The 20,381-nt window shown below is 34.5% G+C and overlaps 1 protein-coding gene across 1 annotated transcript in view; it reads left to right on the top strand.

The window, feature by feature from the left end:
- Positions 1-20,381, top strand: part of DNTT (DNA nucleotidylexotransferase) — a 60,331-nt gene that overhangs the window by 15,083 nt on the left and 24,867 nt on the right. The window contains exons 4-7 of the mRNA XM_071748615.1: positions 1,511-1,681; positions 2,855-2,926; positions 6,236-6,359; positions 7,674-7,806. Coding sequence (XP_071604716.1) covers positions 1,511-1,681; positions 2,855-2,926; positions 6,236-6,359; positions 7,674-7,806 — 500 coding nt within the window. The remainder of the gene's footprint in view (positions 1-1,510; positions 1,682-2,854; positions 2,927-6,235; positions 6,360-7,673; positions 7,807-20,381) is intronic.

Genomic DNA, 20,381 nt, shown 5'->3' with positions numbered 1-20,381 from the left:
CTAGAATGATAAAAAAGCTTTGATAATATTTTCTCATTGACTTTGAACAGTCTCTGAGTACAACGCTACACGTGATGGTCTTTTTCACTAATGGTGGTAACACAGCTTTTCTGAAAACTGCCCTCCTGCTAGTAGAATGGGGCTAATACCTTTTTAAAGCAGCAGTAGTGCTGGTGTATGATGCATTTGTCATGATGGATGATTATTCAGTGCAGAATACATCTATTTAAATGTGCATATGAGAGGCCACCCGTTGGCAGTGAGAAAAAACATCCCTAGACTTTCTGAGCTTCCTAATCAAGAAAATGACTTTGGCAGTCTCTGTCTGAATACTGCTGAGCAGGTACTTCTGAGAACAGTTTTCTGCCAATGTATTTGCCTGTATGGGTTCTCTCCTGCATTAATTCTGATGGGTTTAAGCAGAATAAAAAATTCCTTGCCTTCCTCCTTTCTTGAGTATTCAAATGCACAGATCATAAAGAGAGAAAAAAGAAAGCAAAAATAATCAGAATTTGTGGCTAGAAATATAAGCCTCACTTAAAGTGAGAAGCACCATATTTTGTTGCATAGGAGGAAAAAAATCTTTGAAGCTGACAAATAAATAGAAGGAGAACCTGGGAGAATTTAAAAATCCAAACAAACTAAGCCACAAAAAAAATACTCCAGATGAGTAAGCATCTGAAGCCTATCGCCCTATTTGTAAAATACGTATTTGCATTGCATTTCTGTGTATGCTGTATTTGTTCTTCCATATGCAAACTGGGATGAATCCATGGTGCCTGAGATGACAATTTGGTAGTTTCCCTTTTTTTTGGTGCATTATCTTTTTCCTAAAGGGGAACTAAAATGTGGACCTGTCTTCAGGTACAAAGTATGTAATTAAATTAAAAATAAACAACCAAGCAAATAACAATCTTAAATGTGAAGAAAAAAAGAATAACAGTTGAATTAATCCTGTAATGAGGACTACAAGAGCTTTAAAGATAGCTGTAAGGAAGCCAAGAATTTGTGCACTGTTTTTGTAATAGAATGTTTTTCTCTCAAAGGAGCATTCTCCAGCGTAATTTTGATTTCTTTTGCCCAAGGGCTACTTGAATGTAAATACTGGTGGAAACTTCCAGATCAAGCATCTTGTTAAACTACTCTCTGTTTCAAGAGGTCCTTTGTGAAATGGCATGGAAATTGAATTGCACAGTACTTAGTAGTCAGGTAATCAGAGTAGTCTGGGAACAATTCTTAAAATTTCGGTGCTCTTTCACACTGACTTATTAGGCCTGTACAAAACATGGAAAGTCTATCTCACAAAATATTTTAAATATTGGCACTGTTCCATATCAGAATATTTTCCTATGTTTGCCTCTAAAATACTTTTTTTTAAATGTTACCTGGAAAATTTTCAGTGGTTATGATGTTTTGTTTTGGGTTTTGTTTTATTTTTTTTTGGACTACACTTAGTAGCTGAAGCTTTTCTTAACCTTTAACTTTTTTGTACACCTCCTCCTTCCCCCAGGATGCCTTTGAAATAATGGCTGAAAATTACGAGTTTAAAGAAAATGAAGTATTCTGCTTAGAATTTCTGAGAGCAGCTTCTGTGCTGAAATTTCTTCCATTTCCAGTAACCAGAATGAAAGATATACAAGGGTTGCCCTGCATGGGAGTCCAAGTCAGAGATCTCATTGAGGTAACATAGCTCTGAATTGTCTGTCAATTGGTTCTTTTGCAGATCTACTTTTAGAGGTTGCAGAGTGCAGCACTGAAATCTGTGTGTATTTACACAACCTTCTGTATTTCCTGTAATAACATTATACTATCCTTGTTACTAAGAATGCAATGACTTCTGGAAACGTGTAACATGCAGTAACACGAGATTCTGTCATGAACACCTGCCTATAGGAATGAAAGTATCTAATGAATAAGTTCAAATTAATAAATAATGCATTTTCATTTTGCATGTAATTTTAAAATGCTTTTTCTGATTTGTATGTGATAGGTTAACTGTTGATAGTTTTGTCCATGTGACTTCTGCTCTGGGCAACATCACTCTGCTCACCTGAATGCTTTATTAGAAATACCATTTTTTAGAAATATTTTTTGTACTTTAATGCTAAAAACTGACTATGAGTTATAGCAGAGCCTTTTATCTATGTGATAGATGAACTTTACATTCTTACTGGAGCTTTGAGTAGTACCTACATTTCTGTTTTTAATTCTTAGCCTTTCCAGGACCCCACATCTTGGGTGTTGTTATTCCAGCAGGCAGCTTATCGGGGGGGGTCTCAGCTATCTGGAGAGGTCATTGCTGAGTATTGTGATGCATTCTGGCACCTCATTTACCTCACTCCACCAGTTAAGAATGTAGCCTCTGAAGCATCTACTACCTGAAGACTGAAAGTTCAGTTATGACCCCACAGAAGGGATTTGGGAGGTTTTCTTGATGGAGATGTTTTGTTTATTAGTTTTTATCAGAAGGAGTGAAGAAGCAGTATGCTCAAGAAAAAATATATCTGTTCTTAAAATGCTCTTAATTTTAAGAGAAATAAACTCAACCAAAAAATGAAATGCAATTTTCAGGACAAGTCATTGATAGCCTAGGATAAATAACTGCTTTCTCGCTTTAAATTTAGGAGTAAATAAGTACTGTGAAATATATTCTGTTGTTCCAGTTTCTCCTTTATTCTTCAGCAATTTTCTGTCCCCAAAAGGATTGGAGGATTTGATCCTAATGGAGTAAAACAATGTGCTTGCTACAGGTGCTGTTCATGGTTATGCAGGCTAATAAAACTTTATTTTAGATTTCATTAAATCTTGTCATCATTTTGATGGTTTTTTTAAAGTAACATTTTCCTCTGTTTAGGAGATTATAGAAGATGGAGAGAGTTCTAGAGCTAGAGATGTGTTAAATGATGAACGATACAAATCATTTAAGGTAAATATTTTGAGGTATGTTGCTATTTTAAACTGCATAGTTTCCTCTCTCTGTAGTGTAGCTTAGAGATAACCATCTATTTTATTACAAAGAAACATCCACTATCATGTAGAAAGAAAGAAAGGTCTTGTATAAAAAGAAAGGGAGAGAAACTGTGATAGCGTAAGGAGTAATGGTGAAATCTGTTACCTTCCTAGTTATTGAGATGTATACAGAGTTGCTCTGAAGTTTGAACTAAACAGTCCCTTTTTCCTGAAAAGTAAGGTAATGCATACTCTTTGCAATAAATTTAGCCCACTATTTGGTTTATTTTTTGTCCAGCTGGTTATCATCATAACTCTACACCATCTCATTCTGGCATTAAGAAAATGCAAGGTGAAGAGGATGACTCAGGTCTGTTTTAATTCTTCTGTGTGAAACAGAAGGAAGAGGACTGAAGATACATGTTAGGTAGATTGTAGGTTCAGTGCATTGTCACACTTCTTCATAGTTACAAGGAATCTAAAACACATAAAGACTGAAGTTCTAACAGAAAAAATATCTACTGGAATAATATTTTTTCAATTCTATCTGCATTTTTAATCTCTAAAAATATCTTATTTGTGTCTTCAGAAAAACTGAAATTAGACAGGAAAATGAATGGGTCTGGTTAATGGTCTACTAACTTTTACTTCAGCTTTCGAAAGTCTCTTCCATTCTCTCTGATCAATAATAGAAGTATGAAAAGGTTTTCAGTGATGGTTGTTGCTGCCTGCTCAAAGAGGTGTAGATTCACATGTACAGCAGGATTCTGGAACCAGACTTGGCTAGGTATAAAGGTGAAGGATCAGCCATTAATGTTTCAAGGTTTAAGAAAATTTCTTGGAGATTAGAATAAAACCTTTCAGAGGACAGATTACCTCAAACATGTTTTATTCCTTGTTTCACATGTCAAATTACAACAAACCTATCTGGCTCTCTTGTTAGCTGAGCAGTCTCATCATTTTGGCTAAATTGGCTGTATCCAGTTTTTCCCAACAATTTTTTATGGGTTTCTAAGGAAGTTATGAAGAATCCCATAATATTACTGAATTTATAAATTTTACTACTTAGCACGGTTCTAGTAACTGCTGCAAATCACTCATCAGGACTTAAAACATAAGTGCTGGTCCCAGTACCACAGTTATTGAACAACTGAAATACATTACAAAGTCTGTTTTACATGTAGGTTACAAGAACAATGCAGTCAGTTTGCCTCTATGGAAGTGGAGGCTGCAGAGGACAAGTTCATATAATCCACTTTCACCAGCTGAGAAAGAGCGTGCACAACTGTGTAAATGAGATAACTGCTACTCTCACTGCACTCTTGGCAGTGTCTCTAAGTTGACAGCTATAAATATACTGAATAATAATGGTGGGTTTGAAAAAAAAATGTGGGTTTTTTTCCCTAATAATTTGAACAGTGGTATAGAAATAATTTTCTTTAGTTCTCTAGCCCAATATTAATTAAGTCCCTTGGAATTATTCTAAACCCAGTAATAGACACTTTTGAAAATCTTTTAACACTAGCAAAAACAGGATAACAGTCTGAGTATTTTAAAAAATCACATTCTTTCATAAACACCCACGATGCAGACAAAGAATAGGTAATTTCACTTATTATATTAAAAATGTAGGCTAATTCAGTGTTATCCAAGACCTTCATTCTTCTCTTTATCTAATTCTTTCTAATTTATTAATCTCATTATACAAACTCAAAATAAAGATAGTATGGTTGGAATTCAGAGGCTGTAGATGTAATAACAGTTATTCAGCAGCATATATTCATGTATTGCATAGCTACTCATTGAATTCTTTAAAAGTACAAAGAAGCTATTGAGTGCTCTGAAGCAAACTGAACAAACTGAACATAAAGACAAACCAAACATATTGACAAACTGAACATAAAGAATGTGCTTTTGGGCAGGCATAGTTTCCTCTCTTGCTCTCATATCCCTGTTTATCTGAGATATTGATCCACTGAATAGTGCTTACAACTGTGACATTTTTGCTCTACATTCTTTCATGGAATAAGTTAGTATACAAAATTACTTCAGAATAAATGGAATATGTCCATACTAAAACTTAAGAGACTGGTAGCTTTGGGTTGTTTTTTGTTTGTTTGGATATTTTTGTGATTTTTTGTTGTTTTTTTGGTTTTGGTTTGTTTGTTTTTTTTTTTTTTTTGTTACTGTTGGTTTTGGTTGGCTGTTTTTTGGTTTTTTTGTTTGTTGTTTTTCTTTTTTCCCAGTGGGAAAAACATTGAAATTTTTACTTGCAAAATCACAGGATTGTCACAGTTGGAAAAGACCTTTAAGATCACGAAGTCCAATCATCAACCCAGAAAAAAACATGCCCACTACAGCATGTCCTGAAGTGCCACATCTAGATGTTTTTTTAATACCTTCAGGGATGGTGACTGCACTGCTGCCCTGGGCAGCCCATTCCAGCACCTGACTATTCTTTCAGTAAAGAAATTCTTCCTAAAATCTAATCTAAACCCTCCCCTGGTGCAACTTCTGGCCATTTCCTCAAATAGGAAGCATAGAAATTTATCCTGGCTCCTGTGGGGACTGAAGAATTGCAAGGCTGTTCATAATATGCAAGCAAACAAAGCTTACCTTTCATGCTTGAGATTGAATATCATTTTGGAAAACAGTATTTGGCATGACCTCCAAACATAATTGTTTTAGAATGGAGTATAAGCAAATATTAGTTGTCCTTATGTAGTTACCATCTGTTTCCATGCAGCATTGAGACCCATTGCCCTCGGTGCAGAATTTCACCTGGTTCCAACTCTTGGGAGTGCTGCAACACCAACATCATGTGTGTGACTGAGTGCTGGCAGTGCATGTAATACAAAATCATGACAGTCAAATTAGGAAGATTGTCTTGGGACATCTCTTGTTCTATGAAATCGGTGTAAGGGAATCCAGTTACTTAACATTGTTGTTTTTATTTCTTATAAGAAACGCACTGAAGATAAAGAAATCTATCCTTATTTAAAGCTTAGTTGAAATTGTCCAGTTAGGTAAATCACATAGAGATACTGGGGCTACTACTGTATTTTTTAGATTTCCCTTTAATGACAACCGTTGTTGTATAAAATCAATTGTCTGTTCAATGTAACTATGCAAAGAGAGGAAGGTGACTCTATGTTTGTATCATTTATCTTCAATATAGGATAAAATATACACAGTATTTTTCCTGTGAAACCTTATTGTTACCTAGCTATGTTTAATTTACTGCTCCTTCACAACACTAAAATGTGGTTTTTTCAACTGACTTTAGCAATTTACTTCAGTGTTTGGAGTAGGAGTGAAGACATCTGAGAAATGGTACAGAATGGGTTTACGAACTCTGGAAGAGGTAAAAGCACTCAAGACCCTGAAGCTGTCAAAAATGCAGAAAGCAGGTAAGGAGAAATTGTTATGAGAATTTGTAACTCAGTGCTCAAAGAACTTGCTAACAGAATCAGAGAAGGAGGAAAAGTTCATTTATACATCCATTTTCTTGTTGCAGTTTCTTGTGGACATTAAATTATTATCTTTAAGTAATATTTTGGGCTAACAGAGCTAATGTAAAATTGTATATTTCAAAACACACAAATATGCATATTTATTTTATTTACTAACACAGATAGCAAATAAAATCTCATACATAAAAAACATTTAATGGGTCATTATTACACAGTTCATGAAAAAATTACATTGGGAAAGCCAAGAGCTATTTTTCAGGCGAGATGTCCCTCCTTCAAGGAAGCACTATTTTTGTGATAAATCAAGGTTTTTAATAAAGTACTTGTAAAGTAACTTTCACATCTTAATTTTAAAGTGTTAAATATGGTCAAATGAATAATGTTGTTTCTCCCTAGATTACTGCTTGTGTGTGTGCCATTTGCCTAAATAAAGGAACTAATTTAAACAAAGGGATCAGTTACATTAAGAAAAGGAGATTATATAGCATGACATTAAAAGAATGTAAACATATTTTCGCATTAAACCCATGAGCTTAGCATCACCTTGGAACTCCTTGCTTGACCACACTCAAGCTCCTTTGTCCTTTTTTCTTTAATATATCACAGAAATGTGAAGCAGGTTGCAGGACTGGGCTCCTTTGAGACAAGCTCTGCGATCAGACACTAAGATAGCTGAGGTATTTCACATACCTCTGATCCCTGTACTTGGGTAGAACATCACCATTTCTGGAAAGAACCTTCATAGTGTTATGTGCAGAAATGCTACTGATGGGAGCTGGTGGGGAAGTCAGAAAAATTTATAAATATTCAGGGTCTTGGCAAGTGGAGCAGTTATCCTGACTGCTATGTTGTTTCACATAGCAAATGCTGTTTCAATTTCTAAAAAAATCGTGACAACAAAAGTATGTATAAACTATGCAGAAAAATATGATGGAATCAAGAGGCTGTCTCTTGCCTGCAATCCCTAAAACCACAGGGAAGAGGATGACTCCAGGAATGGTGGTATGGAAGAAAAAACACCCTGAAGAGGTTAAATCAAAATGTATGTTTTTCTACAACCTGTCCTGAACTAAATTTTCATTTCAGGTTCAAGATCAAGCATTTCTTAATCAATGTTAGATCGCATTCCCTTGCCTGTGGTACAGTTTGTGTATCTCAACTGCTTGGTGAGGGATGTATAGTTCTCACGGGGCTTATATGACACTGAGTAATTCCACAGAGTGATCAGCGCTTTTTGTCTTTGATTTCCAGGGTTTCTCTACTATGAGGACCTTGTTAGCTGTGTATCTAAGGCAGAAGCAGATGCAGTAAGCTTGATTGTCAAGAAAGCAGTGTGTACCTTTCTACCAGATGCTCTAGTTACAATAACTGGTGGCTTCAGGAGGTGAGTGAAAACAAATGAGGTTACTCGTCAGTTTTATTCAGGTAAAAAAAAGGATGTTTTTGTCCTAGAAAAATCAAAGAAACTTAGTGGGAAAGTGTGAGTTTATTTTTAATGGTTATTTTGTTTGATGTTGGATTTTTTTCATTGTTTTTTATCAAATGGGAGAGCAATCTTATGACATTCCCAGCTTCCTGAGTAGTATCACTAGAGATGGTTGGTTTGTCAGAAAAATGTCTGCCTAAGAGTATCTTGCTGAAAAAATTATGTTTAGATCACATACCATACTTGAGAATATTTTTTTCGTCATGGCTCTGAATTTCCAAGACTGAAACTATCTCCAAGGCCATGCTTGGAAAAAAGATACAACTTTAAGGCAATCTTGGTGTTTGGTTTTTTTTTGAGAGCTTCTTACATGAGATTGGAATGTGCTAAGGCAGAGTTTGTAGTGCTAGAAGTATACTTTGCAATAAACACTGACCTAGATGGATATGAAGGACTGGCTAAACTGCACATACACTAACCTCTGTAGACATAGGCTGATCTCAGAAGTTCTTTCCTGAGTGATTTTTGTTCCAAAAGCTTGCTTGAGAGCTTTACACTGAAGTATTGAGGCAGGGAACAGCCTTCAGGAGTGTTGGATTTCTTGCTCTGTACTCAGTGCCCCATTATGTCTCTACTTGTAGTACATGGCATGCTCATAAACAAAAAAAAATCCTGAGTAAGCTCCTTAAGTGTCTTGTGCTTAATTTGTTAATTTGTGAAACTTTGAGTATACGTTTAATATGAAAATAGTTTTCAAAAACACTTTAAAGTATTCTCTTTGAACTCAAAATAAACAGTTCTATCACCCATGCAACTAAGACTAGTATGAAAGCAAGAGACAGACAAATATTAATAATTAATATAATAAATAACGTATCACTTGTGCAGTTCATTATTGTGAGGCTGGATGGGCCTCCTGTGATAAAGACCTTATACAACTTGTGATTGGTGTATACATGCACAGTGACTGTGATGAATGTATTTTACCACCTTTGTGAGACCTCATGGTGTTTATAATTATTTCTTGTACAGCCCATACTTATTGTAAGAATGTCTGCAGCCACCAGCTACATAATTTCTCTAAAAGTATTTTCAATGAGAAATTTTAGGCTCAAACACGAATCCTGGCCAGAGGTGTAAGAACAAAATAAAATTTTATAATCAAAACTTCATCATTCCATGACTCCTTATTAAAGACGTGTGCTGGCAATCTGGTCACACTGATGCAAATGAGTCAGGGACTTTGTGATGTTAGTAACTTGGATATTACTGATCAGAACATGTCTATATGGGTCAGAGAGCTGCAGGGACAAAACTGCTATTAAACTCAGAGTTCTGGGTTTCTTCTGATATGATGCATTTGTGAACTTTGTTGACAGCATAATTGTTTGCAAAATTTGAATCTCATGCATCAAATTCAAACCCATTGTTTTACTTAATTTTTCAGGTGGATACAATAGCTGTTCTCTTTTTTTGTTAAGAATAAGTTTTTATACCTTTAAATGGGTATGCCATACTGGAAGACAAATTATTCAAGTATCTAATTACACCTTCAGTGAGTAATCCTAAATATTAAATACGCTCCTTTAAATATCCATATAATATATTTTAAAAAAAGGTTTAAAATTAGAGTCCTAAATAGTATTTTACCAGACCACGGAAAACAAATGCTGCAGTGCTGAATTTGTAAAACATGTGATTAAATGAATTGAAGTACCTTCTTTAGGCATCTATATTTTAATTACTGAACTGCAAAAGAGTCAAATACATCCTGGTTTTTTTTCCTGTCTGATATATTCATCAGCATGAAGTATGTGTTAAGGTACTGACACTAGCTCACAGTTTTCAGTTAACAAATTATTATATGTTTCTTTCATTATTAAGTAATATTTTAATAAAAGAAGTTGGCAAATTTTATTCATTTTTATACTCAAATGACTTGATTATCTCATACTAAACCTTGCGTATTACTAACATAGGAGGAAAAAACAGTTCATTATTAATTCCCTGGGGCCCAAATTTATCTTGTTTTTAATTTTTTTTTTTATAACTTGAAAAAAATAAGAAGTTTATTGTGTTCCTCCAGATTAAACTTGAGAGTTTAAAGTCAGGAGCCTCATAAACCTTACCATGCATGAGAAATGGATGAATTAGAAGGAATGGAACTTCCATTATCAGTCTGCACTGATGATGATTCAGTACATCAGAGATGAACTACAGGAATGTTAGCTTTTTTTTTCCCAACTTATCAAACAAATGCATGGCAGGATATATTTGCTGAATTACTAAACCTTTTTCATTAGATTCCTGGAATTTCATTAGATAATATGTTGCAGTATTTCTTTTAATTTTAAAAATTGCAATCACAAGTGCAAGAACAGACTTGGCTGGCAGCTGTGTGTTAGCAACAGGAAAATAGAGATTAGGATGGATGCAGGACAATGAAAATGATGGAGTCTTGAAGATACTAGGATATTTTGAGCACAGGGTTGGCTGGTAATCTGGAGATGGTGTTAAGACACTGTTAACTGGTTGTGTCAAGGAAGCAGAATTAAGCCAGTAGTTATCCATTTGCAGACTATGTAATAGTGGTTGTGTATTTCTAATTCAGAATATTGGGAAAGATTCAGGGAAAAAAGTATGCCATGGACAGGAAGTGAAAATTGAACCAAAATACCAGACACACAGTTGTTAAAGTAAGGAATGAAAACTGGAAAAACTGACACAATCTTACTGAGAACATACCAAGACTTGTTTTTCTGATCTTTTGTGTACAGCTTATTTCCTCTTTTGCTCTAACATCCTGTTGTTTCAACTTATCCCCCAGACTCTCTCTTTTCTCTAGGGTCATATTACTGAAGGAGACTCCAGTGTCTGCTTCTTGTTTAATGCCATTTCTTTCTGATTCTTTCATCTTTCTGACTGCCTTTGACAAACTATAGATCATAAAACATCTTTAATCAGAAGTGCTTTCCTTGGATCTTTGGTTGAAAGTGGCAAAATACTCTATTTGGCTGAAGGCAGCCCTCTTTTTAGGTATCTGAATCCAGAAAGGAATCTAAAGACCCAAAAGTATCTGAAACAATGGGTTGCAATGGCAGCCCTTAAGTATGTGCCTAATATGAAATTATTCTGGAGTAGAAATGAATAAATTAATGAAGCCTGGATGAGTCTTCTCTTTGTTAGTCCCCTACAGAAAGAATTAACTATGTGCCTGTAAAAGATATTTCTTGTGTTTCAGTTGGTGTTATTTCATGTGAGAGGTCAGGAGAAATTCTGAGGTGGGAATCAGCAACTCATATTACAGATTACAAAAGCCATTGAAAGTGAAATTTTCCTTCTGCTCTAAGTTATAGAGAGGGCCTGAAATAGGGAGAAAATAAACTTAATTTTAGCACATGATGCCCTGGATGAGTATGTACTGTGTTTCAAGTATCTCCAAGGCAGGATTATAGTTTAGGCTAACGTTTGTTATCAGTTTTAAATGAGAGTTAAACTGAGGACTTAATAAATATTTTTTTTCTTGGATACTAAAAATGTAGTATTATTCTATGCAGGGAATTAAAAGTTTGTCAGTAGTAACAACATTATCTTGCTATATTAGTGAATATTACAGAAAATTCAATTCCTATTATAAATGTTGTAATGCTATTTAGTAGTAATATTAACATTGTTGCAGGATTTTTAGTGATGACAAGCACTGTCTTATAGAACTGTGTTTTAACATAGGCCTAATTGTAGATCACTGTCTCCTCGCTTGAATTTTATATTTTATTTAGAAGTCAGAATTTGAGGCTTTGTAACATTTGAAGATAAATATTGCTCATAGAAAAGCAATGAAGACAGAAAAGAACGGGGCCAAGTGTATTTGCCAGGCAGCACTGCCACGCTCTTGTACAATACAGAAGTTTCTTTGCAATGTGCAGTGACGTTTTCTACAAGGCAAAGGAATGCACAAAGGAATGGCAGAGCACAGGACTCTGAATTTCCTATTTTGTATCAAGAAAATAATGTAAATATTTTCTTCCTTTCAGTCTCAGAAATAAAATAAAAGGAACAGAGAAAAACTTTCAGAGAACATTTTACAGGATCACATGCTAATGAATAACTAATATTATTATGACACCTTCATTTTGGAAATAAGACTTCTGTAATGCATCTGAAATCACAGTTATCTGACAATATAGGAACATGCTCAAAAGTGGGAGAATATGAGGTAGAGTGTATAAAGAGTATTATACATCTCAATACCTTGGTATCTATTCAAGATTTTGTGGTTTATATAACTAACATAGTCATGTGGCCTCTGAGTGAATTCCTTGATAAACCCTTATAAAAACCTCTGTTTGACTTTTTTGTAGAGGATACTCCAAATGAAAGTATACCTCAGCAGTCTGTAGAAGTTCTACAGTTCAGCTAGAACAACTGATGTGACTCCAAATCTGTTATGTTCAGAGAAAGAAATGTTTTTTAAATCCTAATACCAAATTGTTTCCTATCTTTGTTATGATCAAGGATTAAAACAGTACCAGACTTCAAACTAAACAAAATTAAGCAAATTCAAATTAAGCAAAAGTTGCTTTCATTAAGTTTTTAGACAAACTCTATGCAGAGGTTCCTTATTCTCCTCACACCTTGTCATTACAGTGTTTCTTTGCATTTATGCTATTAGATATACAGTTATCAAACTACAATAAGGGAAGAGATAGGCTGCACCCAGCTGCTCAAGTCCAAATACTGTAATTTCCATTCACTTTCTTCTGCTGCTGTTATAGAACCAAAAATTTTATCTTCTGTTATTTTGTTTTGACAGGGACAAATCTGCCACAAAGCAGCTGTGAGCAAGCTGCTCACTGAATACTTGAGCTGATATGGTAGTTTTCACACACTCTAATTTAAGTAGGTCCTTGAAGAATTTGGCAATTCACATTGAAGAGACTGTGGATATCATTCATGGGCACAGCTTTGCATCTGGTAAACTGTAGTCCACTTTGCATAAGGTTTTCAACCCAGAGATGTTCTCATCTGATCTAGTTGGTTTTAGAGGTCAGTAAACCAGCTTCACATTACCAAACTCTTTAAGCATAGAAGTGTTTGATCTTGAGGCTTTGGGATGCACTGAATAAAAACATTCTATGGCAGGAGTCACAGGTGCTACAATGAGGAAAGAAGAGAGGTAATCACTAGTTTTTGTTTCTAATTTTCTGTAACTCATTAAAAAATCAGTGGCAAAAGGATAAAATGTTTTTAATTTGAATTAATAGCTAGGCAAGTCAGTTTAGGAAATAATCTATTAGAATAATATTTAAACACTTCTTTTTTTCATTAGAGCTTTGATTATTTTTCTTGTCATTTCATCCATTATTAGCCATACTGAATCATGGAGTAAAAGCTGATGAATAAGGTAATTGGGACTCATGGGCAAGAAATATTTTTTTAAGGATTCATGGGACTGCTGAACTCAGCACAGTGTATAATTTCAAAATCTTTCAAAAACTCCTTCATCCAAGATCATATTATTTTAAGAATATGACAATGAATATATATATAAGTATATATATTAATAAGTAATATTAATCTATAATAATATGTTAATATATAATATATATATGTATATAAAAATTATATAAATATAAAAGTATAATTCTGAAACAAGCAATTCTTTCTTGGATAGGAAAAATCTTAACTAGTAAGTGAAAACTGCCTCAGTTGCAGGACCTTTTTTTTTATTTAAAAACATGTAAGCATGCCAAATAGCTTCATAAAAGCATTTCTTAAAAGATACAGCTTTCACACTTAGTAATGCAGACTTTCATCTACTTATTTCAGTAAATAATTTGAATGCAGCTGGCCTTTCTTTTTGCTGCATTATTAATGATTTTGAAGAAATCACTATGTTATTGTTCTAGCCAATACATAACTTGCTTAGCTGAGATTTTGGCTTGTAACTAACGCTGTTTAAAATGTGGCAGATGAGTAGATTATACACCAGCTGAGAATGGAAACAAAATAATGGAAAGCTTTCTGAGTTAAAAATCCAGAATATCAATGTTTGTACATGTATAATCTACAGACAGCTCATCTTTATATTTTGTGATGGTAAACTTCATTCTTTGGTATAATATCAGCAAAAGGTGGACACAGTTCCTGAATTTGTCTTAATTCAGAGCAATATTTATATATAATGACAAATCCAGATCTAGCAGGGTCCAGCTCTCCCCCAGTTTGTGGTAGCACTGGTCACTGGTCACCAAGGAAGTGAGACAGAAGTCCTGAGAACCTTAACCATCTCCTTTCATCATTGATTTATTGTTGGAGAGCAGGAGAGTTAATTTTCTCTACTTTTTTTTCTTTGTTGGAGTGGTTTTTGTGTTGGTTTTTTTTTTTCGTGGTTTTTTCTTTTTTTTTTTTTTTTTTTTTTTTTTTGGAGGGGGGGGAAGAGTTGTTTTTTCTTACTTCATCTGAGAATTCACAAAGCAGCTGTCATTTCTGAGTCTGCTGATCTATTCCCTATATTCTTCGTAAGTAGGGGAAGTTGAATTTCCTTGTCTCAGTGTGCATAATTCTAAAGTCTCTGTTAAGTCTAACTTACTAGACCAAAAGAGAATAGGTATTTCAAGCAGTCTGAGATGCCTGCTCTTATAAATAACAAAAATATAAATAATAAAAATAAACTCCAGTAAATCTGATTCTTCAGTACTTGCTACATACTGGAATAATTTTTTTTTTCCCCTGCAGATTTCAGAATAATTAGAATTTTGCAATTTCTGTTAACCAAAGATACTGTACCACTGTCATACAGAATGCTTCTTAAGAATGAAAAAACTTGCTTCATGTTACAGAATACGCTGACATTAGGTTTTACACATGAGAAACTAGATACATATTTTAAGACTAAAGTGTCATCTGCATACTCTTACGTTTCAGCTGAATATATGAGATTCCAAATCCACATCACTACTCATTGGAGTGTGTATCTTCAGACAGTTGTTTTGGAGAGTTTTTGACTTGCCATTGATTGTCACTCAGCAAAATTTATGTATGCAGGAAGTTTCTGTGATGCCATTTGAAATGCTTGATTGGAATGCAGTGTAATTTAAAGGATTTGCCAAGACAGCAAAAGCAAGGCTTTGGCAATGTGTTTAATGACTTTAAATAAAACTGTGACAGATTGGTATGGTACATTTCATAAGTTTTTAAAGCTTGAAATTATATGGACATCTTCCAGGTATAGTTGCACTATTTACATGAAATGGAGACAGCATTCTCAGGGGTTCAAAACTCAAGCATAGTTTTGTTTTAGTTGGTGAAATAGTGAATTTACTTCAAATATGGAATTCAGAGAGTTTAGAGCTGTTAGTAGCAGAAAGTTGTCTTGTGTGCAAGCCAAAGTGGGGTAAATATACAACATCTAGGTGTAATTGGTGACAGCCACATTCAGGCCCTTATATCAAGAAAAGCTGGAAGACAGTAATGCCATTTAGGCAGTACAACTACTATAATAAATAGAGATAGCCCTACTGTCTGATTAAGAATAGGTGAGTAAATTCCTACCTGGAATTATTTTGCTGTCTCAGTAGAAACTAGGCTGGTAGAGGACTACTTTTGTAAAAAAAGTTCAGTGGGGTGTGATAAATTTAGTTGGAATTTAATTGCTACTGGTTTTATCACACATTTTTTTCTTCTGTTTTCTTATTAGCAGCCCTGAAGTTTAAGTTAATTAAACTTAATTCAATTTTAACTTAAAATTGAAGGGAATTAATTTCAGCATTTGGGTAATGTGTGGCCCTCCTCAAGATAATGCATACAAAGATAGGTCAGTTGGATTGTCTGTAATGCTTTTGTTTGTGGAATAATATTTTATGGTTTGATTTATTTTTTTTTTGTTGGATCTTCAAATTTTGACCTTTATTGACTGTTCATAATGTTCCACAACAGAATGTTTTTCCTAGGTATCCATGTATAAAAGAATACTTACACATATTTATTTGAAACTGAATAAGCTCTGAAATAGCCATTTGACTAACCAATATTGTAACCAATACACATAGCTGCCATTCGCCATTCATTCCCTACATATGGAAGAGAAATAAATTCTTTCAATGTTTTGCATTTTTAATTTTTTTAACCCATTAAATAATTTTAATGCAGGTAATCTGATAAAGCTTTTTAAGATCAGTGGATAAATGATCAGTGGATAAATTTAGCACTTCTGAATAACTATTTCTTTTTTATTTTTTCTTCTTACTGCATCAAAGTCACATCCCTTAAAGTAAGGCTTGAAAAAAGACATTGGCATGACATGAAGAGGAGTACCCAGGTGTCTTGTACTCTGTGAAAGAGTGTCTAAGTTTCTTTTGGGTCAAAGAGCAAGAAACACACAGTCAAGCACAGAATGACGTGCACTTGGTCTGCGAAAGTGCATTTAGTAAGACTATGTGAACTGCACAGATTTCCATACATTTTTGAGGCTATGCAGTCACTGAGGGTGAAATGAGGTTTTAAGTAAGATTTAAGTGGTATTGTGCAGGTTTTGCACTGATTCTCCTCACTTCAGTGATCTTCAACCTCAGAGCAGAAATATCCAGATCTGTGATCCCTTCCGCTACTGCAGGTGACATTTCTTTATCCTGACTCAGTACAAGAAAGATCTTTAAAGTAGTGCATTCTCTGCATTGTTAGGTTTTTTCCCTAAAAATCTTCTTGAACAACAGGTGCTGATGCTCCATAGAAGTGATATCTCGCTGAATAATTAAGAAAGAAAAACTGCTTGTTTTGTGTATCAACAATAAGCTATATTCCCTTATGCCATGTAAATTTCTGCTCCTAAAGGGAAAAGGTTTTGTCCATTGCTGCTTCATTGCAGAATTGGATTATAAATAGCTTCCACAGCTATGGAAAATGTGTTCTGCCCTGGGTGAATTATAGTTAATGTTATGCTGGGCAAGAAAAGTAGCATTTTAATGAAATGTCCACCCTCAAGAACCTTTCCCAGAGGAGACACCTGTGAATCTCTGCTGAATACTTACATTATTCAGCTGATTTTCTCTTGCATTACTTGGCTAGGTGAAGAAGCTGCTATATGCTATCTTTGGCAACTCAGGATTTTGTAGAAGCCTGATTTATAGCTGCCCAGGAAAACATTGTTTCAGTTTTCACTATGTTTTCAGTTTGGAAACAATCTAAAATTATTTTATTAAATCAGGTGGGGAAGTAGTTTAGCAGACAAAGCTACAACAGCAATTATTTTTTCCCCACAAATTGCCTCAAAATGAGTCAGAGTATCTCTCATAACTGCATAGTATCTTTTCAGTCAAAGATATCATGAATTCTGTTTTAATTTTAATTGTCTTTGCAAGTGGCAGAATTTATTTCAGTTAATTTAATTTTATTATTGCTTTCAGACATTAATCAGCATCCTATTAAACCATCTCACAGATATTAATTATACCCCAAATTAGCCCTGTGATGTACAGTCAGGGAAGAATTAATCCTCAAGAGACAGGAATTCAAGAATTTTCTTTGATATAGAATATATTTCAACTCTCAATTTTCATAAACTTGTGCAAATTAAGTCCAATGGGATGAGAGAAATATCAGGCACTAACATTACAGTCCAGCTACCAAATGTGCAAGTATTTTCCCACGCTGATACTTCTCATCTCAGCAGGTGTTTTATAATACATTGACACTTATATGGCATTAACAGGGAAAGAAAATGAATGGTTGGGAACCACTAAATTGCCTTCAAAGGTAGTTAGGATCCAATTCATATAACAAACCAGGAGAGCAGAAATTATTTCAAGAAGCCATATATTCCCATGCCCATTATCTGTCTTCCATGTAGCCCTGATCAGGTCTTGCTTCATGGTTTTCCTATTACTTCAGACATGTTACTTTATTTTTGAAAAACAGGGACTCACTGAATATGTGGATGGCATTGAGATTTTGTTCACTCAGTGTGAAATAACAAAAGACACCTTCCATAGATTTTTGCAGTGTAAGGTTGAGGGAATTCTTCTCAGTTATTCAGTTTTTAATGACTATGGGCAAAATTATGAAGTAGGATTTATAATTATCCGCTGCAGAAAATAACCTGATAATCTATACAGCTCTCTTCCTATTTACCCCAGCCATGCGATGGAAGTCTTCCCGGAATTTTCAGTTCTGGAATCAGAAATATCTATGATCCCAAAAACTAAAACTTTTGGAAAACTTAGTATGTCTTTGTGTGATAAATGGTATATATGAGCTTTCTGGCCACCTAATTTGATGAACTACAAAAAGGTATCTGGCCTCTGGGATCACCAGTCTTATTCCTTTGTCGTGTTTGAGGTAGAGGTATAAAGCTCATACACATTGAGATCAAGGGAAGCTGCTGGCAGTCTGGCATGTTTCAGTGTCCCAGGTTTATTGTGGCTGAATGTTCTCTCTTCCACTGTCCCTCTACAGACAAAGTAATCATTGCACAGTGAGAGTTAAGCCTGCAAACAGGTACTTCTTGCACTCTACTGTCTCTGCTCTGTGTCAGTGTTTTTGGATTGTTTGCTTGAGCTCCTTTTACACTTCAGTGAGCATTTATTTTTCAGCTACCTAATCTATATGTATGTGAAACACTGTTGCTCTGACACTGTTGAATATAAATGTTGTTTTGATAATGTGGACCTGACTGGAATGCAAAGGACAACTGCTAAGCTAAAGCTGACAGTGATTTGAAGAACAGCTTATGTCTGATGTACAGGGTTTGGCTGGTCCTTTATGATAGCAATGGACTGGTATAGTATTATGCTGTTAATAATCTTTACAGTGTTCATCAGAATATATATATATATATATATCAGAATATATAATTGATAGTTCTTTTTTGATAGGTTTGTGGGGTTTTTTTTGATACAGAAAAAGAGAATTATCCTTCTCTGAATGAAAGCTGTGTAGTCAACAGAATCTTTCTCCTCTGTCTGGTAAACAGTCCAGGATTATACCTTCTATGTAATAGTTGTAGCACTGTCACATTCAAGTACTTCCAGCTTAAAGATTTTTTTTTCTCTTTATAATAGGGTTTTTATAAGAAAAAGGTTCAGTTCTTCATAGTTTGAGTGACAGTAACTCAGAATTATTTTAATAGCTGACTGTAAGAAATTTCCCTTCTCTTGTGCATGGTCTCAGCAAAGACTGCTTAATAAGCAAATCCACAGGCATGTGACCAACTGCGATTTAGAATAAAAATTTCTGTTCCTCTTCTGTCTTCCTGGGAGACAGGCAGTAGAGGTACCTGAATCAGAACTCTGGTTATTAGAGACAGAATTACCATGCTATTTCTATTTGTTAAAACTCAACTGATGTCAAAAAGTAGTTCTACATAGCCAGCACACTTGGAGTTAAATCAGACCCAGTATAAAGATAAATCCCTAGAGTAAAAAATATATCTTTAATACTAGAAAAGTCAGAAAGAAATCTTTGAAGTATGTATGCATGTGTGGGCATGTTTGATTATAGCTGTAATTATATGTTTGACTATGCATGCACTCTGAGGATACTGGAGTTTTCCCTCAGGAACATGCATTTTATAGTACATATAAATTATTTGTTTGCTATACCTGAAAAGAATGATTCTGCGACTTATCCAAATTTTCTCTTTGCTGCTTAAACAAAACTTCATTGTGCTCTGTTACCATTTGACCATTCTTTCAGCTATGTGTAATCTTCTGCAACATTAATCCCTTTTCCATTGCCACACAATCATCACTTCAGGAATTGCATTTGGTCTTCCTAGATATTATATGCATATTGCTCATCTATATTCAAGGAAATATTCAAATGGCTTCACATATTTTAAAATCACTTGGGGATGTCTGTCTAAAAGGTGTCCTCCCTGCATTTCTCAAAAGAAGAATGCAGAGGACACTTAATTTAACATGTAATGAATCACCATTGTTCTTTCTACAAATAAAGAATTTGGCATTTTTTTATACTGGCTTTCAGCATTTTCACTAGTATCCTGCTACACAAATGAATTTCAGTTGGATTGCTTTTAATCTGAGCTTTTTGGAAGGAAAGGGAAGTTATATCCTCTGATATTTTGTGCATGTTCTCTACATGCAATTTAAGGCCTACTCCATGTAGTTCTGGTCTGAGATTACTTCTATTGATTTTCTTTTTTCTGTATCAAAATGCAACCATACAATAAAATGGCCAGGAAAGCGATATTTAAAAAAAATCTTAACAGTTTTATGATGTGTATTAGTTGCACTGCAGTTCCTGATGGCCTGACTTTTTTCACTATGCTTCCTGATAGCAGTCATTCTCAGAAAGCTATTTCACATCTATGGGATTTTTTTTCTGTTCAATGTAAAGTAGATGTGATGCATAAAAATCTGGTTTAGGACTTAACTCTGTAAAGTTAGGACTTGAAGATCTTAAAGATCTTTTCCATTTTGTGTAAAGTCTGCAAATTATACGGGTAAGAATCTCCATAAATGTTTTTTAAAACTATTTCAATCTGCCAAATCTGAATCCTAATATTTTCATCAATG

The sequence above is a fragment of the Heliangelus exortis genome, chromosome 7, assembly GCF_036169615.1.
Source record: "Heliangelus exortis chromosome 7, bHelExo1.hap1, whole genome shotgun sequence".
NCBI classification, from domain to species: Eukaryota; Metazoa; Chordata; class Aves; order Apodiformes; family Trochilidae; genus Heliangelus; species Heliangelus exortis.
Note: the sequence above shows the minus strand (reverse complement) of the source record. Positions and strands in the feature narration are given on the sequence as shown.